The following is a 20,647-nucleotide window of genomic DNA, read 5'->3' on the forward strand; positions in this document are numbered from 1 at the left end:
AGGAGCAGGCCTACTCATAGCCGGGGAATAATGCAGCTGGGAATGACAGTATGATGTGGTGAAGAGGGTCCCACACAACTGGCAGACCCCAATGCAGAGCTCCTCGTCTGTCCACAGGAGAAAGTATCACTGATTTTGTTTTAGGCACCTTGTTCAACCGGCACACATCAAATCATTTATCTTTTTTTTTTTTTGTTGTTGTTGTTGTTGTTGACCAGTTTTAATCAAAAATATGACCCACGCGCTCACTGCATTTCCATTCTCAAAGGACCCTTCAATTTTTCCCTATTTTGTTTGGGTTTTGATTACATTAACATAAATGACAAATAAATAAACAATTAAAAATGAAACCACTTTAAATCCAAGCCTTGATGGTTTGTTCTTTGGAAGTATACTTATGGGACGTGTAGCATATTGGAATAGGTGCAGGAGTGCTTTTACCAGCTAAATAGAAAGTGGCTCTGTATATTATTCTTATTTATTTGGTAAGTATGGATGAACACAAGATAGTGACACACTAAATCCATTGCTTTTTTGTTGGATAAACAGTATTTGCCAGTAGTGGCTCTCAGCCAATAATATTGCAGACTGCTGTAAGATCACCTGGAGGAATTATGCCAATAAGAAGCCCAGCTCCCGTTCAGATCTTTACTTCAGAGGAATAGCTACCGTATATTATCATTTTACCAAAGCATTATTAAACCAGAACTCACAGCAGGTTTTCACACTCCTTCCTTCAATCTTCCCCTTTAAATGTTTCGTTAACTCTGTGGATCCACAATCAGAGTGCTCTCCTGAGAGAGTGACACTAGTCGTCCCCAGCTTGTTAACGTCCAGCATGAGGGGCATCTGACAGCCTAGCTATGCAGTGAGAACAAGAGTCATTTTCAAACCTTGCGTCCATGCAATCATTGATCAGTCACTAGTTGTGAAGGTGGCGGAGGTAGAAGACTAAGGCTTTGCAGTTATTGAGGGGCTGCAGGCCAGAGCGAAGGGGCCAGTTTATGGGGGGATAAAAAGTATTAAGTCCAAGTTAACTCTTGGTTTCAGGAAATTAAGTTAAACCAAAAAAAAGGAATGTAATTTCATGATCAGCTGGAGTATCGCACCCACACTGACAGACAACATCCTTTGTCATTCAGTCAATGCACAGTTAGAAGAACAACAAAACTAAAAAGAGAACAGGAGTTATATGAGAGACAATCACGATGTCTGGACTCGGATATGAAAGTACAAAGAGGACATGCACAGCCAGGGCTGGACACACTTCTGGAGAATCTCGCCATTAATGGGGCACAGATCCCCGAAAAACGGTCTAATCTATAGTTTTTGCATCCAATACTTCAGAATAATTTTTGTCTAGTCTATGCTAATTACATAATTTTTATGTACATTATATAGAATTATTTAACTACAATAGTTTTGTACATGCTTGTCTTTTTTTTTTTTTTTTTTAAAAACCCCTAATGTAAAGAAAGCTTAAATATTACATAAGGCAAATGTACAGGACATTTTTTTTTGTCTTTTTCATACCGATTTTTGATCAAACAACCAGTTGCCACGCACTCACACATCTGCAACACACCCTCCCTGGCATTGGCTAAGAACAAGTATTGAAATATATACAAAAAAATACAAATGCAAATGCCCCAATATATATTTATATATGTATATATATAGGTTAAATCTTTGAATTAAAAAAGCATTATATCTTCTCGATATTTTTTAAGAAACAATCTTGCCATCAATGCATGCGTTTGCCCTGGCCTTCGAGTCAGTGGACTGGTATTCACCCTGGGGGGCACAAGAAGGAAATACTCTTGCCCTGTGATACCCAGGCTTTCCATTAATTTAACGTGCCCTTATTTCTCTGTTGAACCCCTCCACATCTGGAACAGAACAAACATACTGTCAGGTGGTATTAAGACACCCCGGACTGGCCGTGTGCTTGGTCTCGGTCCCTTCACGTCTTACACTTTGGACTCGTTCTCGATGTTGGCCACGTCACCGTTCCTCTCAGTCTGGTCCTCGGTGTCATGGCTGCTCTCGTTCTTTCTCTCTCTCTCAGTCTCCAGAGTGGCCTGCTGGTTGAGTTTGCTGGCCACGGACCAGGTGAGGGGCAGCTGGGAGCGTGACGTCATCTCTGCCAGCTCCCGCGCGCTGCAGGTGGGCGTGTTGGTCTCGTAGATGTCGTGGAAACTGTTGTAGTCCACCTCGTAGAAGCCGTCCTCCAGGGTCAGCACGGGAGTGAACCGGTGGCCCCACTTGATCTCGCTCGTCACGTATGAGCTCCTCGCTTGACACGTCATCCCTTCAGAGCAGAAAAAGGAGAGTTAATTTCCCAGAGTTTCAGGCTCTGTACGCAAAGGTAGCATTCAACACTCGGAAGCTGCCTTTTAATTGACTGTAAATATTCCTCAAAGTGTCCAGTCACGGAACTGAAATGCCACTGTACGGCAGTTTTTATTAGCTTTATGTTTTAATGATTTAACTTACTGACTCAAAGCCTGTAGGCTGGTAGACGTAATTTAAAGTGAAAAAAGCACAGAACACCTCTACAGTTTCTGGCTGTTTCACTGTGTAAACGTAAGTTGCAATATAATTGGATTCTATTTTTGTTTTTATTAAAACACACGCACACCTGTACACCCTGTCACTGCACTCAACCCCAGCTTTACAGCACGATCAATGCCATTCATCTTCAGCTTTGCTTTTCAAAAGACAAACCAAGGCAACCCCACTAAGTCTGTGTCTTTGTTCTTTGTATGCAAGTTCATTTCTTTTCGACCTGGCCTTTGAAAGATCTAATTTCCTCAAAACGAGTCTCTCTAATTTCTCTGAGCATTTTTTTAAACCTTTAATATTCCTGCAGATCAAAGAGTTGTGCACTTGCCTATCTATGCTTTCATCTACTTTATAAACTAGACAATTAAATATTATACAATATTACAACGGAGTGTCAGCTGTGTTAATTTTTCTGCATTACTTAGAAGCCAATAGTAGCAAAGCTTCTTTACAAGGAGTCACCAGCAGTTTTATTAGTGCCTTAATTACAATGCCTCATGTTGCTTAATAAGATGAACCAAGTATGCCTCTCAGGGTGACCTTGGATATATTCAATTTCACTCTAATGCATCTGCTCCTCGGCTCAGACCTTATGCAGCAAACAATATATAAATCTCTTGGCGGGGACAGGTTGTAACTTGCTGGCATTTGTGGCTATTTCCCTGCCACGCTGGAGCTGAAATGTGCCAAGGAGCGCAAGACGGCAGTAATGCCGCCGAGTGTCAAGCGGTACAGCATGAGAGAGACGGTGGACCGCTCGGGTTAGGCAGCACAACAAGGCCGATAAGAACACAGCTGGAAATAAAACTGTTTACCATATAAATGAAATAATGCAATGGATTCTAGAAACATTAACCTGAGTGTCCTAACAAAACGAGTGTGACTGACCTGTTATATACAGCTCATTTGCTATATCTGCAGCTTACCACAATGGGAGCAAAGAGACAAGAGAACTGATCAATGGTGAGATTAACAGCAAGAGTTGTATGGATTTCCTTGTAAGGACGGAATACAAATAAAAGAATAACCAAACAAAAACAAAATAACTTATGCACACTCTGTAATTCCAAATCTTTTGATCAAATTCAAATGAAATCTCAATTACTTTCCCAAGGTCACTAGGGTCCAGCCCAAAGGAGATAGCTCCTCCTCCTCCTCCTCCTCCTCCTCCTTACATGATATTCTACTCCTGTTCACTAGGCAGACATCCACAGGAAATTACCCATAACCAGTTCTGGTGAGCGATACTCTTCTATGTTGGATGCGGCACCTTGGAAGATTACACCCTCTTACCGAGATAAAGGATCTAAGAACCTACCTCCCTGCATAATGTACAGTAATGGCCGAACAATCAGCCGGGATAATTACATTTAAAATAAACAAAAAGTCCCAAGTGTGCGTGGCACCGCTGAAGATAAATGCAACAACTGATTTATTAAGCCTTTCAGCTGGGTTTTAATGAAGCAGTTAAAGAACTGTAGGCTTCTAACACATGCAAGGAAATTGAGATGGCTCAGGTTCAAGTCCCTATTATCTCTGTTCTGTTCTCCGCTAAATAAGAAGTTTAAAGCTATAATGAAAAGATGAATTGGTGTGGTTGCAGTAAAACGCCAAAAAAGGAAACTTAACTAATTTAACCCCCCTCCTCCTCTCCAACTCTCGTCTTAAGACATAAATTAATATTTATCTACAGGAATCTGAAAGAAAGAAAGAAAGTAATAATGTCTAGCAAGTCAATGGAAACTTCAGACTTGTGCCCGGGCTGTAAATCAGTTTTGTCTCTAAGGCGGATCTGCCTTGGAGACAGTTCTTCCTTTGACACCGTTCCATTTCCTAACTGACAGCATCTCTTGGGGTGCAGCTCAAACTGGCTCTATTAGTCTGTGCACTGCTTTGCTGTGGGGGAGTGGAGGGCGCTGGCCAGAGGGTGTTGGGGTGACATTTCTCCCCCTCTTCCCATCCCTTTGGAAAATTGGACCAAACTGCCTTTGGCTCTAGTCAGCAATAAACAACAGAGCTGGGAGTACAGGAAAAACTGCAATGGTGACTACATTAATTTTCAAAATAATACACACACTGAAATATTCACAATTATCTCCCAATTTAGTATTTGCAAAACATAACTATTGCCTCCCAAATTAAAAAAATCGACAATCTGGCAAATTAGCACATTTTTGCTTGCCTTGCACAAAATAACAGAATTATAAAATGCGAATAAAAAGCTTTGTTTTGATTTGAGAGAGAAATAAATGATTTATGAAACCATGCCAATTTAAATTGGTAGCCCTGTTAAATGAGAGTGACCCATTTCTTGCGGAAGATTCTTCGCAACGAAGATAGATTAAGACCTAGTTTTCTCAAATGATGAAACGTCGAAGACAGTTATTCAGTGTTTCGGCAGGAATTTAAACAAAGGGCCACGAGGCTCTCACAATAAATGACCTATAAAGAAATAATTGGAATATCCTTGAACCAAGAAATACTGTACGTTTTCTTTTGAGATCAGGTGAAGATCGTTTTTTGGTTGTGGTTTTAGTGTTGATCGGATCTTTCTCATACAGAAAGTGCAGGTGAAATATCACAGGGGACTTAACTGATCAGGAAACACTGTACTGAGAGAAAAAGTAGCAGCTACATAAAAAGTAGTGTCTGAGTGATGAAGAGCAACTAGATGCCCATTTACACAACCTCAGATAACACTGGAGTTTATTGAATTACTGTGAGTTTTTGGAAGATGGCAAGTGCGACAGAACTAGAATGTTTTTATGATTAATCTACTTAAAAACTAATCATATTCTTGGCACGGTGTCTGAAACAAGCTGCAGTCTGTTAATTATGAATGAGCACAGAAGCCAGTGCAGACCATCTCAACAATGAAACGAGGGGAACACATGCACCAGTTCTAACACGGTCTCCTCAGCACCCCCCACAGGGAAAATATACCAAGGGGAATAAGAAAACCCTCATGGCAATGAGGACGAGATTTAAAAAAGAAGTGAAACCCCAGATTCGGATCATAAGGGAACCCAACATTTGTGAAGATATTTGTATGCATCGAGGTTCACTATGAGTTGATAGTTACGAGGAGCCAGACAAAATGTTAAGTTTGCATAACAATGTTTTTTTTGGTTCGTTGACCTGTTGCCTGATTAAAAAAAAAAAAAAAAAAAAAAAAAAGATGCTCTTGACTGTGATGTCAAAGATCTGATTAATATGCATTGTGCTGGATTCCCCACTGATAACACCGTCACATAGATTTTACATTTTTCTTTTCAAACCTGGGAAATCTTTAGCAGGATATGGAAGGTGATTTTTCCCAGGTTAGGAAGGTTCTATGCAAACTAAAAGTGAGAAATTCACACTTTGTCTTGCTTCTCAACCCTTCTAGTGCAATGAAAGTCCATGTTACTTGCTGTAATCACATGGAGGTATTATCAAACACTGATGAAAAATACCAAGTACAAAAAGATTTATAAAACTATCCTTGTACAACATGAATGCGGTAGATTCCCCAGCAACAGATGTCTGTTTGTTAAACATTTTACACAGCTAACATGCTACAATGTTAAAAAGCGAGAAATTTAAAATAAGAATAAGAGGCGAGAATAAAAAACAAACAAACAAAAACAAAAAGACACCCACACTGTAAACCCCAAGCACATTTATATAACCTCCAAACAAAAGGCCTGATCAAATCCGCAGTCGTGGTTTGAAGGTCTCCGCAGTCTGGGAGGCTCTGACACAATGAGACGCCCGAGGGCAGAACGGCAGAGAGCCTGGATGTCTCTGGTTCATGCTCAGGCTATTTGTATCAAAGCCACTTTGCGAGAGAGACCCGGCAGGCCTCGCTGTAAGGACCTGCGAGTGTGAAGGCACACATTCTCCACACGTTGCATAACGGCACGGCTGTAGCTCGACCCATTCCCACAGCCAGGAACATAACACACCAGGAAAGCACAGGAGATACAAAATGGAAACTGAAGACAAGCCAACCGAACAAAATGATCAAATGACAAATAGGAGGAGGAGGAACAATAACAAGACATAATAAGAACTGAACTGGGGGGGAGTGAGCCAATGTTGCCTGAGGGATTAATGGGGAATGTTCACATGCAATTCATGGAATCTGGGCTGGGATGATGTGTCTTGTAAGTATGTAACCAGGTTAAGAAGTGATCTGTTGTAAATGCAGTAAGTATGGAGATGAGGCAACTTGGGGAGCTGTGAAGCAGAGACCTCACACCCTGCAGAAGGCCAGAGGAGAGATTAACCCAGAGCCAGAAACCGCACAGTGCTGGAGCAGAGATCAAAACTGGAGTTTTTCTTATTGATTTGAGGCATTGTCTAAAGCCCAGCTTAGGTGAGTGGATTAAAAGACTGACGAGGCGCTCTAATTAATGAGCCGCTAACAAGAACGCACACTGAAGGTGTTCAAAAGCTGCCCCCCGGATTTCTCTCTCTCTCTCTCTCTCTCTCTCTCTCTCTCTCTCTCTCTCTCTCTCTCTCTCGCACTCGCACACCTCCTCTACTTGGTTCAGTGCAACACTCCCAGAAGGAGTGGGGAAAGCTCGATCTCATTCCCCTGGCTGGGAGAGCAGGCCTTTATACAAACTGCAGGCCTTTGATGACACACAGTCAGCACAGTGATGCCTTCAGGTGTATCATCTTGCTCTCTCCTAGAAGTACACTGGGATTTCCAAACCCCTCGTTCCTTACACAGCTTGTTTGTTGTAGAGCAAAGAGGATTAGACAAAGGGTTTGAAGACAAAACTGCAGTTAAGGTCCTTTTGTATTTTATTAAAAGGAGATACAAATGAATATGCCCCTGTGTTACATAGATTTTTTTTGCATACAAAGCTTCCAGATAAAGCTTTTGCCTTCAATCTCAGTTGAAAGGGCAGAGATGGCCTGAGGAGGAATGGGCCATTGTAGGCCTGTTCAGTGTATATTTAAAAAAGTGTTTTAATTGGTATGCAGAATGGATAACACTCTCAAGTGTTACTGACATTTAACAGCACTATAAAATGTTAATACACCTCTGCGTCTGTATCAACAAATATAAATCTTACAAACCACTGCGGGGGTAAAAACAGAATACTTCAAGTATCATTTATAAAAGCCCTTCATAAGAAATATATTTTATATACAGCTCTGGAAAAATTAAGAGACCACTGCAAATTTGTCTTAAATCAGCATCTCTACATGTATGGCAGCCATTCCATTCCATTCATATTTTTATTTGGAATTTGGGAGAAATGTTGTCAGTAGTTTATAGAATAAAACCCAAACACCTGAATGCATAAATAGTAAAACCAGAGAAACTGATAATTTTGCAGTGGTCTCTTGGATAATTTTGCACATCTTTTCCAGAGGTGTATATACTTATATTCAACACACACAAGTTACACAAAAGGCAATTAATTGGCCAAATGCTGGTTTGTTATTGTTATTTATTTATTGGCAAATGAATTAAAAAAGTGCAGTGATACAATAAATACAAAATTAAATTGAAGCATGTCACTGTGAGGTATTGGTGCAACCTAGTAGTTATTTACGCTGGGAAAATACCCTGATGCTTCAGTAAAATACAGCCCTACTTATACACTGTCTGCACTGAGAAACTCTTTCGAGTACCTGGCAGGCCTTTTGCAGACACTGCAAACAAACCATCGGGATTGTTAATCTACGCAGTTGCCTATAAAAGCCAAAGGATGGAAAAGGATAAGTATAACGCAAGAAAGATATTTTAAGCAGTAATACTCAACGGTGGTGCAAAAATCATTGTGGTGCAAGTTGCTAAAATAACGCAATAAACAAGGACAACAATCTGTTACTTAAGACTATTCTGTGCTCAGAAACCCTCCTCCTTCCGTGACAACTGCTGTGGCAGCACTCTGCAGGATCATGGCTCTCTGACCCAGGCATTCAGGCGGGCGACCATGTCAGTTATCAGCCTGCAGCAGGTTTGGGGGACTTAAACTTCTCTCTGATTTGAATGCGTCCTACAGAGAAGAGCAAAGACAGAGTGTGCCATCCCATTCTCCTGCTCGGCGCATTGAATTACAGCAGTTCCCTCTTATTAGCTCCTACATGCTCGTGTCTTTGCCCTTTGGATGCTCCAGTGAGAAACCCTTTCAGTCCTTATTAAATATTGAACTGGATCGCTCTTACAGGGAAAACACCGCTCAGTGGCCTGCTTTCCCAGTGCGTAAGTGGATCGTGCACAAGCCCCTGTCTGAGACTGGATTGAAATGTGCACCAAGGGCATGGCAGAGATATTGCCTATAATGGCAACGTGATGAAGAAATGCCCATGGATCTTGTCCCAGTGTTTGTGAGCATGAATACACATACTTGTTGACAATATATATTAATAATAGGTCAGATATTGATCTCTCTTTATTCTGATTTAATTCTGCCACTTTTGTAGCTATATGAATGTGGCACGAGGCCACTGTTTCATCTGGTTTCCTGGCACGGAGAACTGCGGCCACACTGCGGTGAGATGCAGTCGTTTCCACTGCGTTGGCTCCCTGACGGACTGGGCCGCACGGCTCCAGTCTCCTGCGCTGCCACTGCACTCCCCCTGCCTGCTGACAGCGGCTGACAGCGGCAGGCAGCCGAGCCACGGAAATCCCAGCTGATTCACTTGCCTAGGCTGCTCAAATTAACTCGGCACAATGGTGCTAATCAGAACCGGCAATGTGACAATTATGCTGCTTTCACACATGGATACATGCAAACAATAATTATCAAATAAAGACGATCAGAAAAACATGCTTCCCCTGAGCTGTGACAGGACATGAATGCTCGACTTCTCTCTCTCTCTCTCTCTCTCTCTCTCTCTTTTGATAGGCTGGGTCAAGTTTAGTGTGGTGGGGAGTTTGGTGTTAGATTCCTCCCGTAGATCTGATCTAAAGAACAGAAGAATTGATCAGTTCCTGGTGTTTAAAGAGCTGCTGGATTAGCTCAGTTAATTCAACAACCTTTGCTTATTTCAGCAACGAGCCTTTAGTTAGTCCTTTAGTTATCGTTTAATAAAACTTATTTGAAATGGGAACTGTGTGCTGTAAAGAAAAGTTGGAGGTGTTTTGTGTCAGTGTTATTAGCAGACCCAAGTGAGCAGTTACAGTAGAGCATCACTAACACGGGGGAGATAACCTCTCCATCCATCTTGCGCTCATTAACCGAAATTGTTATGAAACGAGACATGAATAATGTTCACACGACCAGCCACAACCACTCTGACCGAGTGCAAACCAGAAATGAAATGCCGTACAATGTGTTATTATACACAATTAGAAACATTAGCTAGACTGCTATAAAGATGTGACGGTGGGGGAAATAGATGGTAAATGAATAACGATATTAAAAGACGGGTCTAATGGACTAAGTGTACATTCAGTGAGGCTGCGGTGGAAAACAAAGCACACAGACATCAGCACAGGGTATGCTGAACACTACATGGAACAGGAACACAAAAAACCTATGGAAAAGCTGTATTATAAACCCTACCATCATATTTAATGAGGTAAAGGAGTGTTATGGGCTGATTCTTAAATGGTTTGCTCATAATATACAAAATCTATAATTACATTCTACTTCGGTGTTTCTTTCTTTCTTTGGCAGCATGTTTCTCCTTTTCCTGCTTTTCAATATAGATCAAATGTAGTCCGTGACAGGCTGAAGGGATGCAGGCCTATCCTTTGCTTTGCACACTGACTTAGACTCATTGCTTTATTGTGCTGTGCAGATCTATATGAGGGGCTATCCATGACTATTGCAGCACATAATGGCTATGAAAGATTGCAGTCCTGATACAGTCCTGATTTATAATAAGTGTCATAAAAACTGAGTAGATTTCCAGAGCCGTCCATCTTTTTGAAATGACAGACCCTTTTCCTGTGTGATGGGTGACACCCAGGTATCTGGAAATGTGACTCCTATACTGGCTAAAACATGGTGTGGGAATCGCCTATAATAGGATACCTATTGGATGGCATATTCCAGTCTATAGATAATACAATTACATAACCGCAGAGTACCCTGAAGCCGGCTCACTCTGTTGCTATCAAAGCTGCATCCCTCGTTTTCAGGGGCAGTCATTATTGTTGCTATGGCAACGTTACAAGCGGCTGCTAGTAAGGGAAACTGGTTTAGGAAAAATGCCATGTTTTCTGCCTCTTCTAAATATAACACCAATACATCAAATTAATCTTTTATAACTCTATTCGTAGGCCTCGTGAAATACATTGGCTTGTTTACTGAAATGTTTTACTGTGTTAGTGTGGGGGAGCACAGTACCCGGAGATGTGGCAACGTCTGCTGTAAAAATGTGATAGAGGAGAGGTTAGCTCTCCATCTCCATGCTGCCCTGTTAGCTACTGTACGCACTGGAATTCCTGCTGGGTCTGATGCTCCCAACTGATCCCCCATGAAGGGAAGAAAGAAGTTGAAAAATCGAATAAATCAATCTAAGAAAAGTCCGAAATGCTAAGAATGGAAGCAAGGTTATCTGTACTGTCATGTGTCTGTTCATTGAACACACTATGACCCTGAATCCGATTCCTGAAACATCCTTGCCTTGGTGAAATATTAAAAGCACGGCTTTATTTAGATTTTGGATTTATGGATTTGTTAAGCTAAATTATAAAACCACCAGAAAATGAAAACCAAGAATGAAACCAGTGAAGAGTATGTATTATTTATTTTGAAATAATACTCAAAGATTAATTGAATTCATAAATATTTCACATCCTCTTGTTTGAAGGCAATAGGCTTAGCAGAATAAATTGGCTCAAATTAGACTGAAGCCTGAGGGATATGCAGGGATGCATGACCCTGCTTGTGTGGAAACCAAGCCAGGGACTGGGGATGTCCACGACTCCTTCACATGTCTCAGCAAAACCAGCGGGGCACACACAGTTTCTGCCTGTGTTCCTGCATCGGCCATTACACAGTGAGTGGGGCATAAATCAAAGCTGTTCAATTACTTTAAACATCCTCCCCTCCAGCCCCTTCCTGACAATCCCTTATAATCCCTTAAGGAAGGAAACTGTAATTCGCGATGAGGTGAACTCTGGGATTGCTCATCTCTAAACAGACACACTCATGAAAGAAAATAAGGAGATATCATGAAAGGTTTGAATTACCATGATCCAGTCACAGGACACTTGTAAATCTAGCTGTCTGTTCTGGATTTTGCAATTTCTTTCCAAGTGTTCACGCTACAGTGTGCAAATGAGCATTCAGATCATATTGAATATTATTTTGAATCATATTGAACAAACGCACAAATATCCCTTCCAAATGCGAGGCTATTTTTTTATGTTGTTTACCGAATTCAGCAGCTACTCGTGCACAGCTACAGGTACCTACACATTGATTGTTTCAGTAGGTGTTTTAATCCACTCCCTCTGTGGATTGTGTTTGAGATACGATGTGGGAGGGTTTGAATTAACGAGGACATAATGAAAAGCTCTTAATTATGCCTTTAAATGTTACACACCCCAGTGCCACCCACTGAAACACTAAATAGAAGCAGGCCGAGGGAGGGAGGCTGAAGAGCACATTACAGCTAAACTTCTTGTGTTATGGCCATGTACTATAACAGGAATGAGCACAGAGAGCAAGAGGAAAGGATTGAAAGAAAGACCATTTGGGAATATGAGTCTGAACTTAGCCTTTCACCTTTAGTCTGGGAGCAGTCCCTCAAAAATGGTAACGGCGGGCCTGGGGGGGTTGGGAACAGTCTTACCTAGCCAGCTGAGCTGAAAAACAGTTGATACAACACAGTACATGCTAAGCAATAAATCTAGTATTTTCTCTGCACAGCAGGTTATGGCAGTTGAATTAATTTTAGACTGAGCAAATATGGTTCTCAGAAGTGTTCCCAAAATTTCACCATTCACTGCTTGTCTTGACAAACACAACAGCCTGCACAACAGCCTTTATGGATTCAGTGCCCAATGTTCACCAAGGATTGGCCATAGGACAGATTCTTTGTGATAATAGATGCTGTGATTTCTGAATATTTGGCCTGTGGTCGAACTGGGATTTCAATTACTTCACACCTTCTCATCTGTATGCTGTACTCACAGAAATTCAGTTTGGCTTGCAATATTATTCTAAGATTGTTGTTGCCATGTTGGGAATTGAGTATTAACAGCATACGTTATCAAATACTGAAGTTAATCTTGTAGATTTACCTTGATTGGTATTTAAATATTTCTAACCCAGTCCAGCACAGACAGAGAAGATGATCCGGGTATCAGTGGTTATTTAAAACCTACAGCTGAACGCACAAAATGATCAAGAAGTATTTTACCGTGAGATCATTTATAATATTGCCTATTAGAACTATTCCCATAATTTAAATTTGCCTCTTCAAATTATTCTCATCATTTATTACTGCACCCTTTGTTGTAAAGGCCTACAGGCACCAGAAGAACACTTGTTCATTACAAAGTACAGATAATAAGACATATTTCACACAAACACAATTGCATTAGCGTCTTCATTACCTTTTTATCTTCAAAGTACTAATACGGTTCAAACCAACCTCAACTGAATCCTTTCAAAAAGTACAAAAGGAGGAGAGAGAAATACAACAGGCATAAAAGCTGATTTTCAAAACAGACGACTTTTTCATTGCAGCTCATTTAACTAATTCGGCTGATATCAGGCAGAAAGGCAATGAAGGAGCACGTCAGTCAGGGCGCTGGAATCTAGCTGGAAAAAATCCCCGTCAGAAACTACATTTGCACACAGCACATCTGCAGTGTTTAGGAAGGCTGTGTGCGTCCTGTTTGCTACCACTTAGCTGTGACAGAGTTGCTCTTGTTGGCGGCAGATTTCGTACTGATGTATAACCTCTGAGCGGCGGTGCTTTGTGGTGATTTGTTGAAGTCTGTGTGTTATTTCTAAATCAACAAAAACAACAACACAGACTCATCAATTTCTCGCATTATGTCCTCAAGGCCATGTGAGCCCTCTGTGATTTGGTTTGTGCTGAAAAAAAAACAAGGCTGCAGGAAAAAATGAAGAGTGTGAAAAAGTGGGACAGGAAATTAATGTTTTCATTTTTCAATCGTTCTTTTTTATGAGAGAATAGATATTGGGAGATATATCAGTGATGTTAAATTAAAACATCAGCAAGTTTTAATTAATTTAAATTCAGCAAAAACCCATTTAAAATGAAGACGTGAATCATTGTTGCAGCCCCTTGATGAATTTCACCAATTAGTTTCACCAACTGAAAATTAAAACCTGCTGCTTCTGTGTGCTGTAATGCAACGTTTTTGAACTGATGGGATGCGACTAACCTGCAGGTGGAGAGCAGTCTTCTGCCTTGTTCCACGTTATTACTCTTCCAGCACACTTACATGAGAAATTACTACTCGCCCCACAACACGAGCCGTGTTTTGCCCAAGCGCACTTTCCATTTGCTGGAAAGGCAACATGAACTGTGTTACTAAAGATCAGTGTTCATTACCAGTTTTTAGAGCCTGAAATAATATATGAAACAACACCGTTGCGTTGGATGAGAAGACAAATCCAAATCTGATAGAAATGGGCATGTGTTCTTCTAGGAAATATATCCTTACTTCTCAGACCTGAATAATAAATTAGTATTCAGCTGTCAGCTCTGTGTGAGTGTTACTGTGTAACGCTAACCTCATAAAGCCGTAAAATGGTACCTGAAAGCAAGGAGCGAAGTGGGCAGAGCACTTGATTCCAATTATATTCTGACACAGACACAACTCCACACACCCAACACAAAGTGACAAGCTGTACTGCAGACAATCTGAAGGCAGACAGCATTAATGTGAGGTCGAATATTTACCAATGGAGATCGCTCAATGTTTCTGTGTGCTGCAGAACATACAAAGAGCCGGCAAAGCATCCGTCGAATACATAGTCTCTGTGATAACTGCCCTTAAAAAGCATATGCTTTCTTATTTGAGGTTCCATTACCCTGTGACCTATTATTTTCCAATAGGTTTAACCTGGCACAGTTCAGATGTAATGTTTATGTTTATAAAAACACATATCATATTATCAGGAGTACACCTGCTTTTCATGACTGGGAGTGAAATGTAACTGTTTGCTTTGTCAACAATACATTTTATAAAGCCCATCATTTTACAAAAAGTCTTTGTTGTGTGCAGGGCCATACGACACCACATCCTGTTCGTAAATAGGACTATTCATATAATACTGTGCTGACACATATTGTACACATACAAATCCCATTATGTGTATTTTCTATCCTCTTAATTGTCTGGAGACACGTCTTCTAATATTTGAACATACACAGTTCATGTCACCAGGTCACGTGTTACAGACTTCCACTGTGTTACAGTGAGGGGAAAAAAGTATTTGATCCCCTGCTGATTTTGTATGTTTGCCCACTGACAAAGAAATGATCAGTCTATAATTTTAATGGTAGGTGTATTTTAACAGTGAGAGAAAGAATAACAACAAAAAATCCAGAAAAACGCATTTCAAAAAAGTTTTATAAATTGATTTGCATGTTAATGAGGGAAATAAGTATCCCCTATCAATCAGCAAGATTTCTGGCTCCCAGGTGTCTTTTATACAGGTAACGAGCTGAGATTAGGAGCACTGTAGTGCTCCTAATCTCAGCTCGTTATCTGTATAAAAAAGACACATGTCCACAGAAGCAATCAATCATCAGATTCCAAACTCTCCACCATGGCCAAGACCAAAGAGCTGTCCAAGGATGTCAGGGACAAGATTGTAGACCTACACAAGGCTGGAATGGACTACAAGACCATCGCCAAGCAGCTTGGTGAGAAGGTGACAACAGTTGGTGCGATTATTGGCAAATGGAAGAAACACAAAATAACTGTCAGTCTCCCTCGGTCTGGGGCTCCATGCAAGATCTCACCTCGTGGAGTTTCAATGATCATGAGAACGGTGAGGAATCAGCTCAGAACTACACGGGAGGATCTTGTTAATGATCTCAAGGCAGCTGGGACCATAGTCACCAAGAAAACAATTGGTAACACACTACGCCATGAAGGACTGAAATCCTGCAGCGCCCGCAAGGTCCCCCTGCTCAAGAAAGCACATGTACAGGCCCGTCTGAAGTTTGCCAATGAACATTTGAATGATTCAGAGGAGAACTGGGTGAAAGTGTTGTGGTCAGATGAGACCAAAATCGAGCTCTTTGGCATCAACTCAACTCGCCGTGTTTGGAGGAGGAGGAATGACCCCAAGAACACCATCCCCACCGTCAAACATGGAGGTGGAAACATTATGCTTTGGGGGTGTTTTTCTGCTAAGGGGACAGGACAACTGCACCGCATCAAAGGGATGATGGACGGGGCCATGTACCATCAAATCTTGGGTGAGAACCTCCTTCCCTCAGCCAGGGCATTGAAAATGGGTCGTGGATGGGTATTCCAGCATGACAATGACCCAAAACACACAGCCAAGGCAACAAAGGAGTGGCTCAAGAAGAAGCACATTAAGGTCCTGGAGTGGCCTAGCCAGTCTCCAGACCTTAATCCCATAGAAAATCTGTGGAGGGAGCTGAAGGTTCGAGTTGCCAAACGTCAGCCTCGAAACCTTAATGACTTGGAGAGGATCTGCAAAGAGTGGGACAAAATCCCTCCTGAGATGTGTGCAAACCTGGTGGCCAACTACAAGAAACGTCTGACCTCTGTGATTGCCAACAAGGGTTTTGCCACCAAGTACTAAGTCAAATGGGTCAAATACTTATTTCCCTCATTAACAGGCAAATCAATTTATAACTTTTTTGAAATGCGTTTTTCTGGATTTTTTTGTTATTCTGTCTCTCACTGTTAAAATACACCTACCATTAAAATGATAGACTGATCATTTCTTTGTCAGTGGGCAAACGTACAAAATCAGCAGTGGATCAAATACTTTTTTACCTCACTGTATATATTCAGTATATGATGAAATGGGGCCAGATTGCTGCCTGGTGTTGTGTCAGGGATGTTCATGAAAAAAGCAAAATCAAAAGAGGTAGCTTGTTGGTGGCTCATCATACAGTCATTCACCTTTGGTTTCATTTCATACTAAATGGATCAGGGGGCGGAAAAAGCTAACTCACATTGCTTTACTTCCCTGGTGAGATTCAGCTTCATATTTAAAGGAGAAGAATGATATTTAGGTGGTCAAACTATAGTATGTGATAGACCAGTTGTGCTACTTTACTGTGAATATAAATGTTATAAAGACATCTTACATTTCCTTTGCACTTAGTAGAGCAGAAATAACTAAGTAAATGAAACACCAGAGTTTCCCAAGTTACCTGTTGCCTCCACCATCCCCTCCAGGATGACCACGATCTCCAGGTCCTCCTTGGACAGGCTGGCTTTGGAGATGTGCCAGAAGGGGCTGTGCTGGTTGATCTCATGGCAGATGATGAGGGGGGACACCAGGAACAAGCGGTCGTCCCCGGTATCGTAGCCCACGTTGATGTCCGTCTGGTTCAAGGGGATGAACTCCCCTTCCTTGGTCTGCTTGGACTTGATCAGTTTGGCCCTGATGGAGGCTTCCACGATGTGCGAATTCCTGAGATCCCCCACCCTGAACATGAGGCACAGCTTGCCATCTCGCATGGAGATGACAGCATTGGTGGAGAACACCAGTGTCTCGGCCCGTTTCTTGGGCTGCGAGATCTTTACAAACATGCATCCCACCATGAAGGCATTGACGATAGACCCCAGCACTGACTGCACCAGGAGGAGCAAAATACCCTCTGGGCACTTGTCTGTGATGAACCTGTAGCCATAGCCAATGGTAGTCTCCGTCTCTATCGAAAACAAGAAGGCAGAGACGAAGCCGTTGAGGTTAATGACGCATGGATCCCACTCTTTGTCTCCTATGTGATCCAGATCTCCGCGGATGTAGGCTATAAGCCACCAGATAAATCCAAAGAAAAGCCATGTCACTGTGTAAACCAAGACAAAGATGAAGAGGTTGAATCTCCACTTGAGATCCACCAGTGTGGTGAAAATGTCCGTCAGATAGCGGTATGTCTCCCTCACGTTCCCGTGATGTACATTGCACTTCCCGTCCTTACGCACGTACCTTTGGATCTTCCGTCTGGTTCTCTCCTTATCGGCCAGCTGCTTGGGGAGGTCTTCTCTCGCTTGCTTTGGCAGCTTGGGCTGTCTGATGGTGACTGGGCTCTCCACATCTTGCTCCATTGGGGCTTTTTGAAGGATTTGAGCCTGATGGGAGAAGACACAATCGCACACACACACACAAAGAAAACTGTCAAGTACTGAGAGACTGGCATCAAAGTCATATTTACAGTTGTGCAATCCCCAAAGATGTGTTATTTATGGTTGCGGGGTGAAGAACATGTAAAAGCAAACAAAACCCCCCCGTTACATTTCACAAGAAAATCCCACACATACAATGCTGTAAATTGTCCACAGCCCAGGGATGATGCAGAAAACAATGTTGCACATCTCAGTTAGTGTAGTGGAATGCAGAAATCTCTTTCAATCACTTTTCAATGCAACATGATAACTACAAATCACTGGAAATAAGAAATTATGAAGTCTAATTAACCAATGATATATGTTAGTTTTTATTATTATTATTATGGAATAAGCCTGCATCTGTGAATTAATTTGAAACTTGAAATTAATTATTAAAAATGTTGTGTTACAAGCTTTTGTAGTTAATATTCTTCTGTCATATTCTTCCAACAAGAATACCAGTTGGCTCCTTGGAGCATTTTAATTTTAATTTAAGATATTGTGTCTACTCTGTTATTAATCCCTACATGGAATGCTAAACAGTCATAAAAGAGATCCTAAATTAAAATAACGGAAAATAATTACATTTACAGGACCTGAGGAATTTGATAGATTTCCGTTAATACAAAATAAATGTTTTTTCACTGCTAAATAATGTGTGTATCATTTAAAAACAGTGATGTACAAATGCACACAGGAGGTGCTCAATACACAACACTATTTTTGGGTCTTTATGAGAGAAATTATTGGAGATCGAATACCGTTTCAGAAAAATAACGCACACTGACATAATCTTATAATCCAATTATGAACGGAGCAATGGCAGGCACTGCTGTAGATCAACCAGTCACTCTGTGTTAGCAGAGACGACTTCTGTTCACCGGCGCACTTTCTCCACAATCTCGAAATGTTCTCCCACATGTAAATCACTCTGTCTGCCACCCTACTCTCTCGCTTGCACACACATTCATTGTTCTCCTCATTCATGGTTTTCGGGTTCATTCAATTCCTTACCGCACACATGCAACACAAGATCTTGATGATACATGAAAGCCATGATGCGCATCATCGTGTAACGCTGCTTGGAAAGAAAAATCTGAAAAGTGGAACTAATCAACAACTGATAGGCCCGGGACATTCAGATCCACTTGGAAGCTGCACGGCCAAATATTTCTCATATAGGCTTGGGATTACTGGAGTAAAGATAGTTAAAATTGACATTGTATTCATCTTTATTATGGAAGAGTCAGTTGCTGTACAATGTTGAACCCAATGCACCTGTGAATGAGAGAGTTCCCCATCGGTGCTCTATGGCTGATGATTTAATTGAGAGAATAAACAATAGCTTGCAATCAAGTTTTTATCAAAATTGTTGAAACTGCTTGATTTCATTACATTTATATTCTGGTATAATTGTGTTATAAGTATACAGGGATTTACTACTAATGAAGATGTCCTAGCCTAGACATTTGAGCAGTGTCACCTAGCAACTGAAAAGCCCACGGTATCGAGTACAAGACGATGCAAGTCAGAGTGAAGCCTCACAGAGAAGATCCACAATCAGACACCAGTCAGTCTAATCTAAGGCCCCAAGAACTCAGTTGAGGTGTAAGAAAAAAGCTTTGCATAAAGTTCTGCTATTAATACAAGGAAGTGTGACGTTTTCTGAATAGTAAACTACACACAACATGTAGGCTTATGAATATTAATATTAATTACTATACTGTAATTGTATGCCAGCAGTGTTTTTTATTGTTGTTGTTTTCTAAAAAAGCAAACCTAAATGTGCTAAATAGATTTCTACTCTGTGCTAAAGTTTTTTACACATCATGAAAAGTATCAGTAAACCTTTTAAATGAATGCATCGCTTACAAAAAAATTAATAACACGTCAACATTTTCAGATTAATCTTTTTATCCACGCACTAGGGGAATGAATAAGAATTGTTGCTGAATAATGGTGCTTCTTCTCTCTCCTCAGCTCATTGGATTCTCGGTGGATTCTTCCGTAACTGCTTGTTCTTTAAATCTCCTTTAAGATCTATGGTGGTTCAAGTATGAGTCTGTCAATGGGTGATTTATGGCTTATATATATATATATATATATATATATATATATATATATAGTGTAAAAAATTCAAGTCTACTGAGAAATACTTCATCAAAAACCTTCGTCCAGAATACCAAGCGTGCAGAAATAATCTATTTCCAAGCCTTGGTTCTCTGGGCCCATTTTTTGCTCACAGATGCTTTGACTGAGCGGAGTACACATATTATTATTTAAAATAAGAAATGAAAATCTGGATAACCTCTGGCAAACAACCCTAAATCTTTACTTAGTTGTCATCAGATAACCAATTCTATGAAATCTCAAGACTTCTGGCACATAAATTACAGCATGACTAATCCCTTTGTCACTACAGCCCTGCAGCACACAGACAAGAGGTAAGTTATGAAATTTCTGTTGCATCATCCACCCCCTTTCTTCCAAGTCCCCCACCCATCAGATCTGTCATCTTCAGTCTGTCCCCAAATTAGGCCACATCAAAAATTAAGAACAGACGAGGAGACCATTTGCCCTGTCTTGCTCACATACCTTGGGAAGGAAAGCCAAATGTCAACAAACAAGCCCTGCAATACGTATGCATAATTCAAGAAAATATTGGAACTGCTATTTATAATAAATCTTACATTTTTAATTATATTTTTGTCATTAAAGTTCATGTGTCAAATGCTTCTCTCTCTCTCTCTCTCTCTCTCTCTCTCTCTCTCTCTCATTTCAGCATCAAATGGTACAGAGAAGAAATAGAGGACT

At 41.0% G+C, this 20,647-nt stretch overlaps 1 protein-coding gene across 1 annotated transcript; it reads right to left on the reverse strand.

Annotated features, from left to right (window-relative positions):
* Positions 1-1,437: 1,437 nt before the first annotated feature.
* kcnj6 (potassium inwardly rectifying channel subfamily J member 6) lies at positions 1,438-17,793 on the reverse strand. Its single transcript, XM_066699499.1, has 2 exons — positions 16,873-17,793; positions 1,438-2,311 (listed from the first exon to the last, which is right to left on the reverse strand). The coding sequence occupies exons 1-2, from the start codon at positions 17,771-17,773 to the stop codon at positions 1,971-1,973; spliced, it is 1,242 nt and encodes a 413-aa protein (XP_066555596.1). The 5' UTR covers positions 17,774-17,793; the 3' UTR covers positions 1,438-1,970.
* Between the last annotated feature and the right edge of the window lie 2,854 nt (positions 17,794-20,647).

Source organism: Amia ocellicauda, chromosome 3 (assembly GCF_036373705.1).
Source record: "Amia ocellicauda isolate fAmiCal2 chromosome 3, fAmiCal2.hap1, whole genome shotgun sequence".
Taxonomy (NCBI): Eukaryota; Metazoa; Chordata; class Actinopteri; order Amiiformes; family Amiidae; genus Amia; species Amia ocellicauda.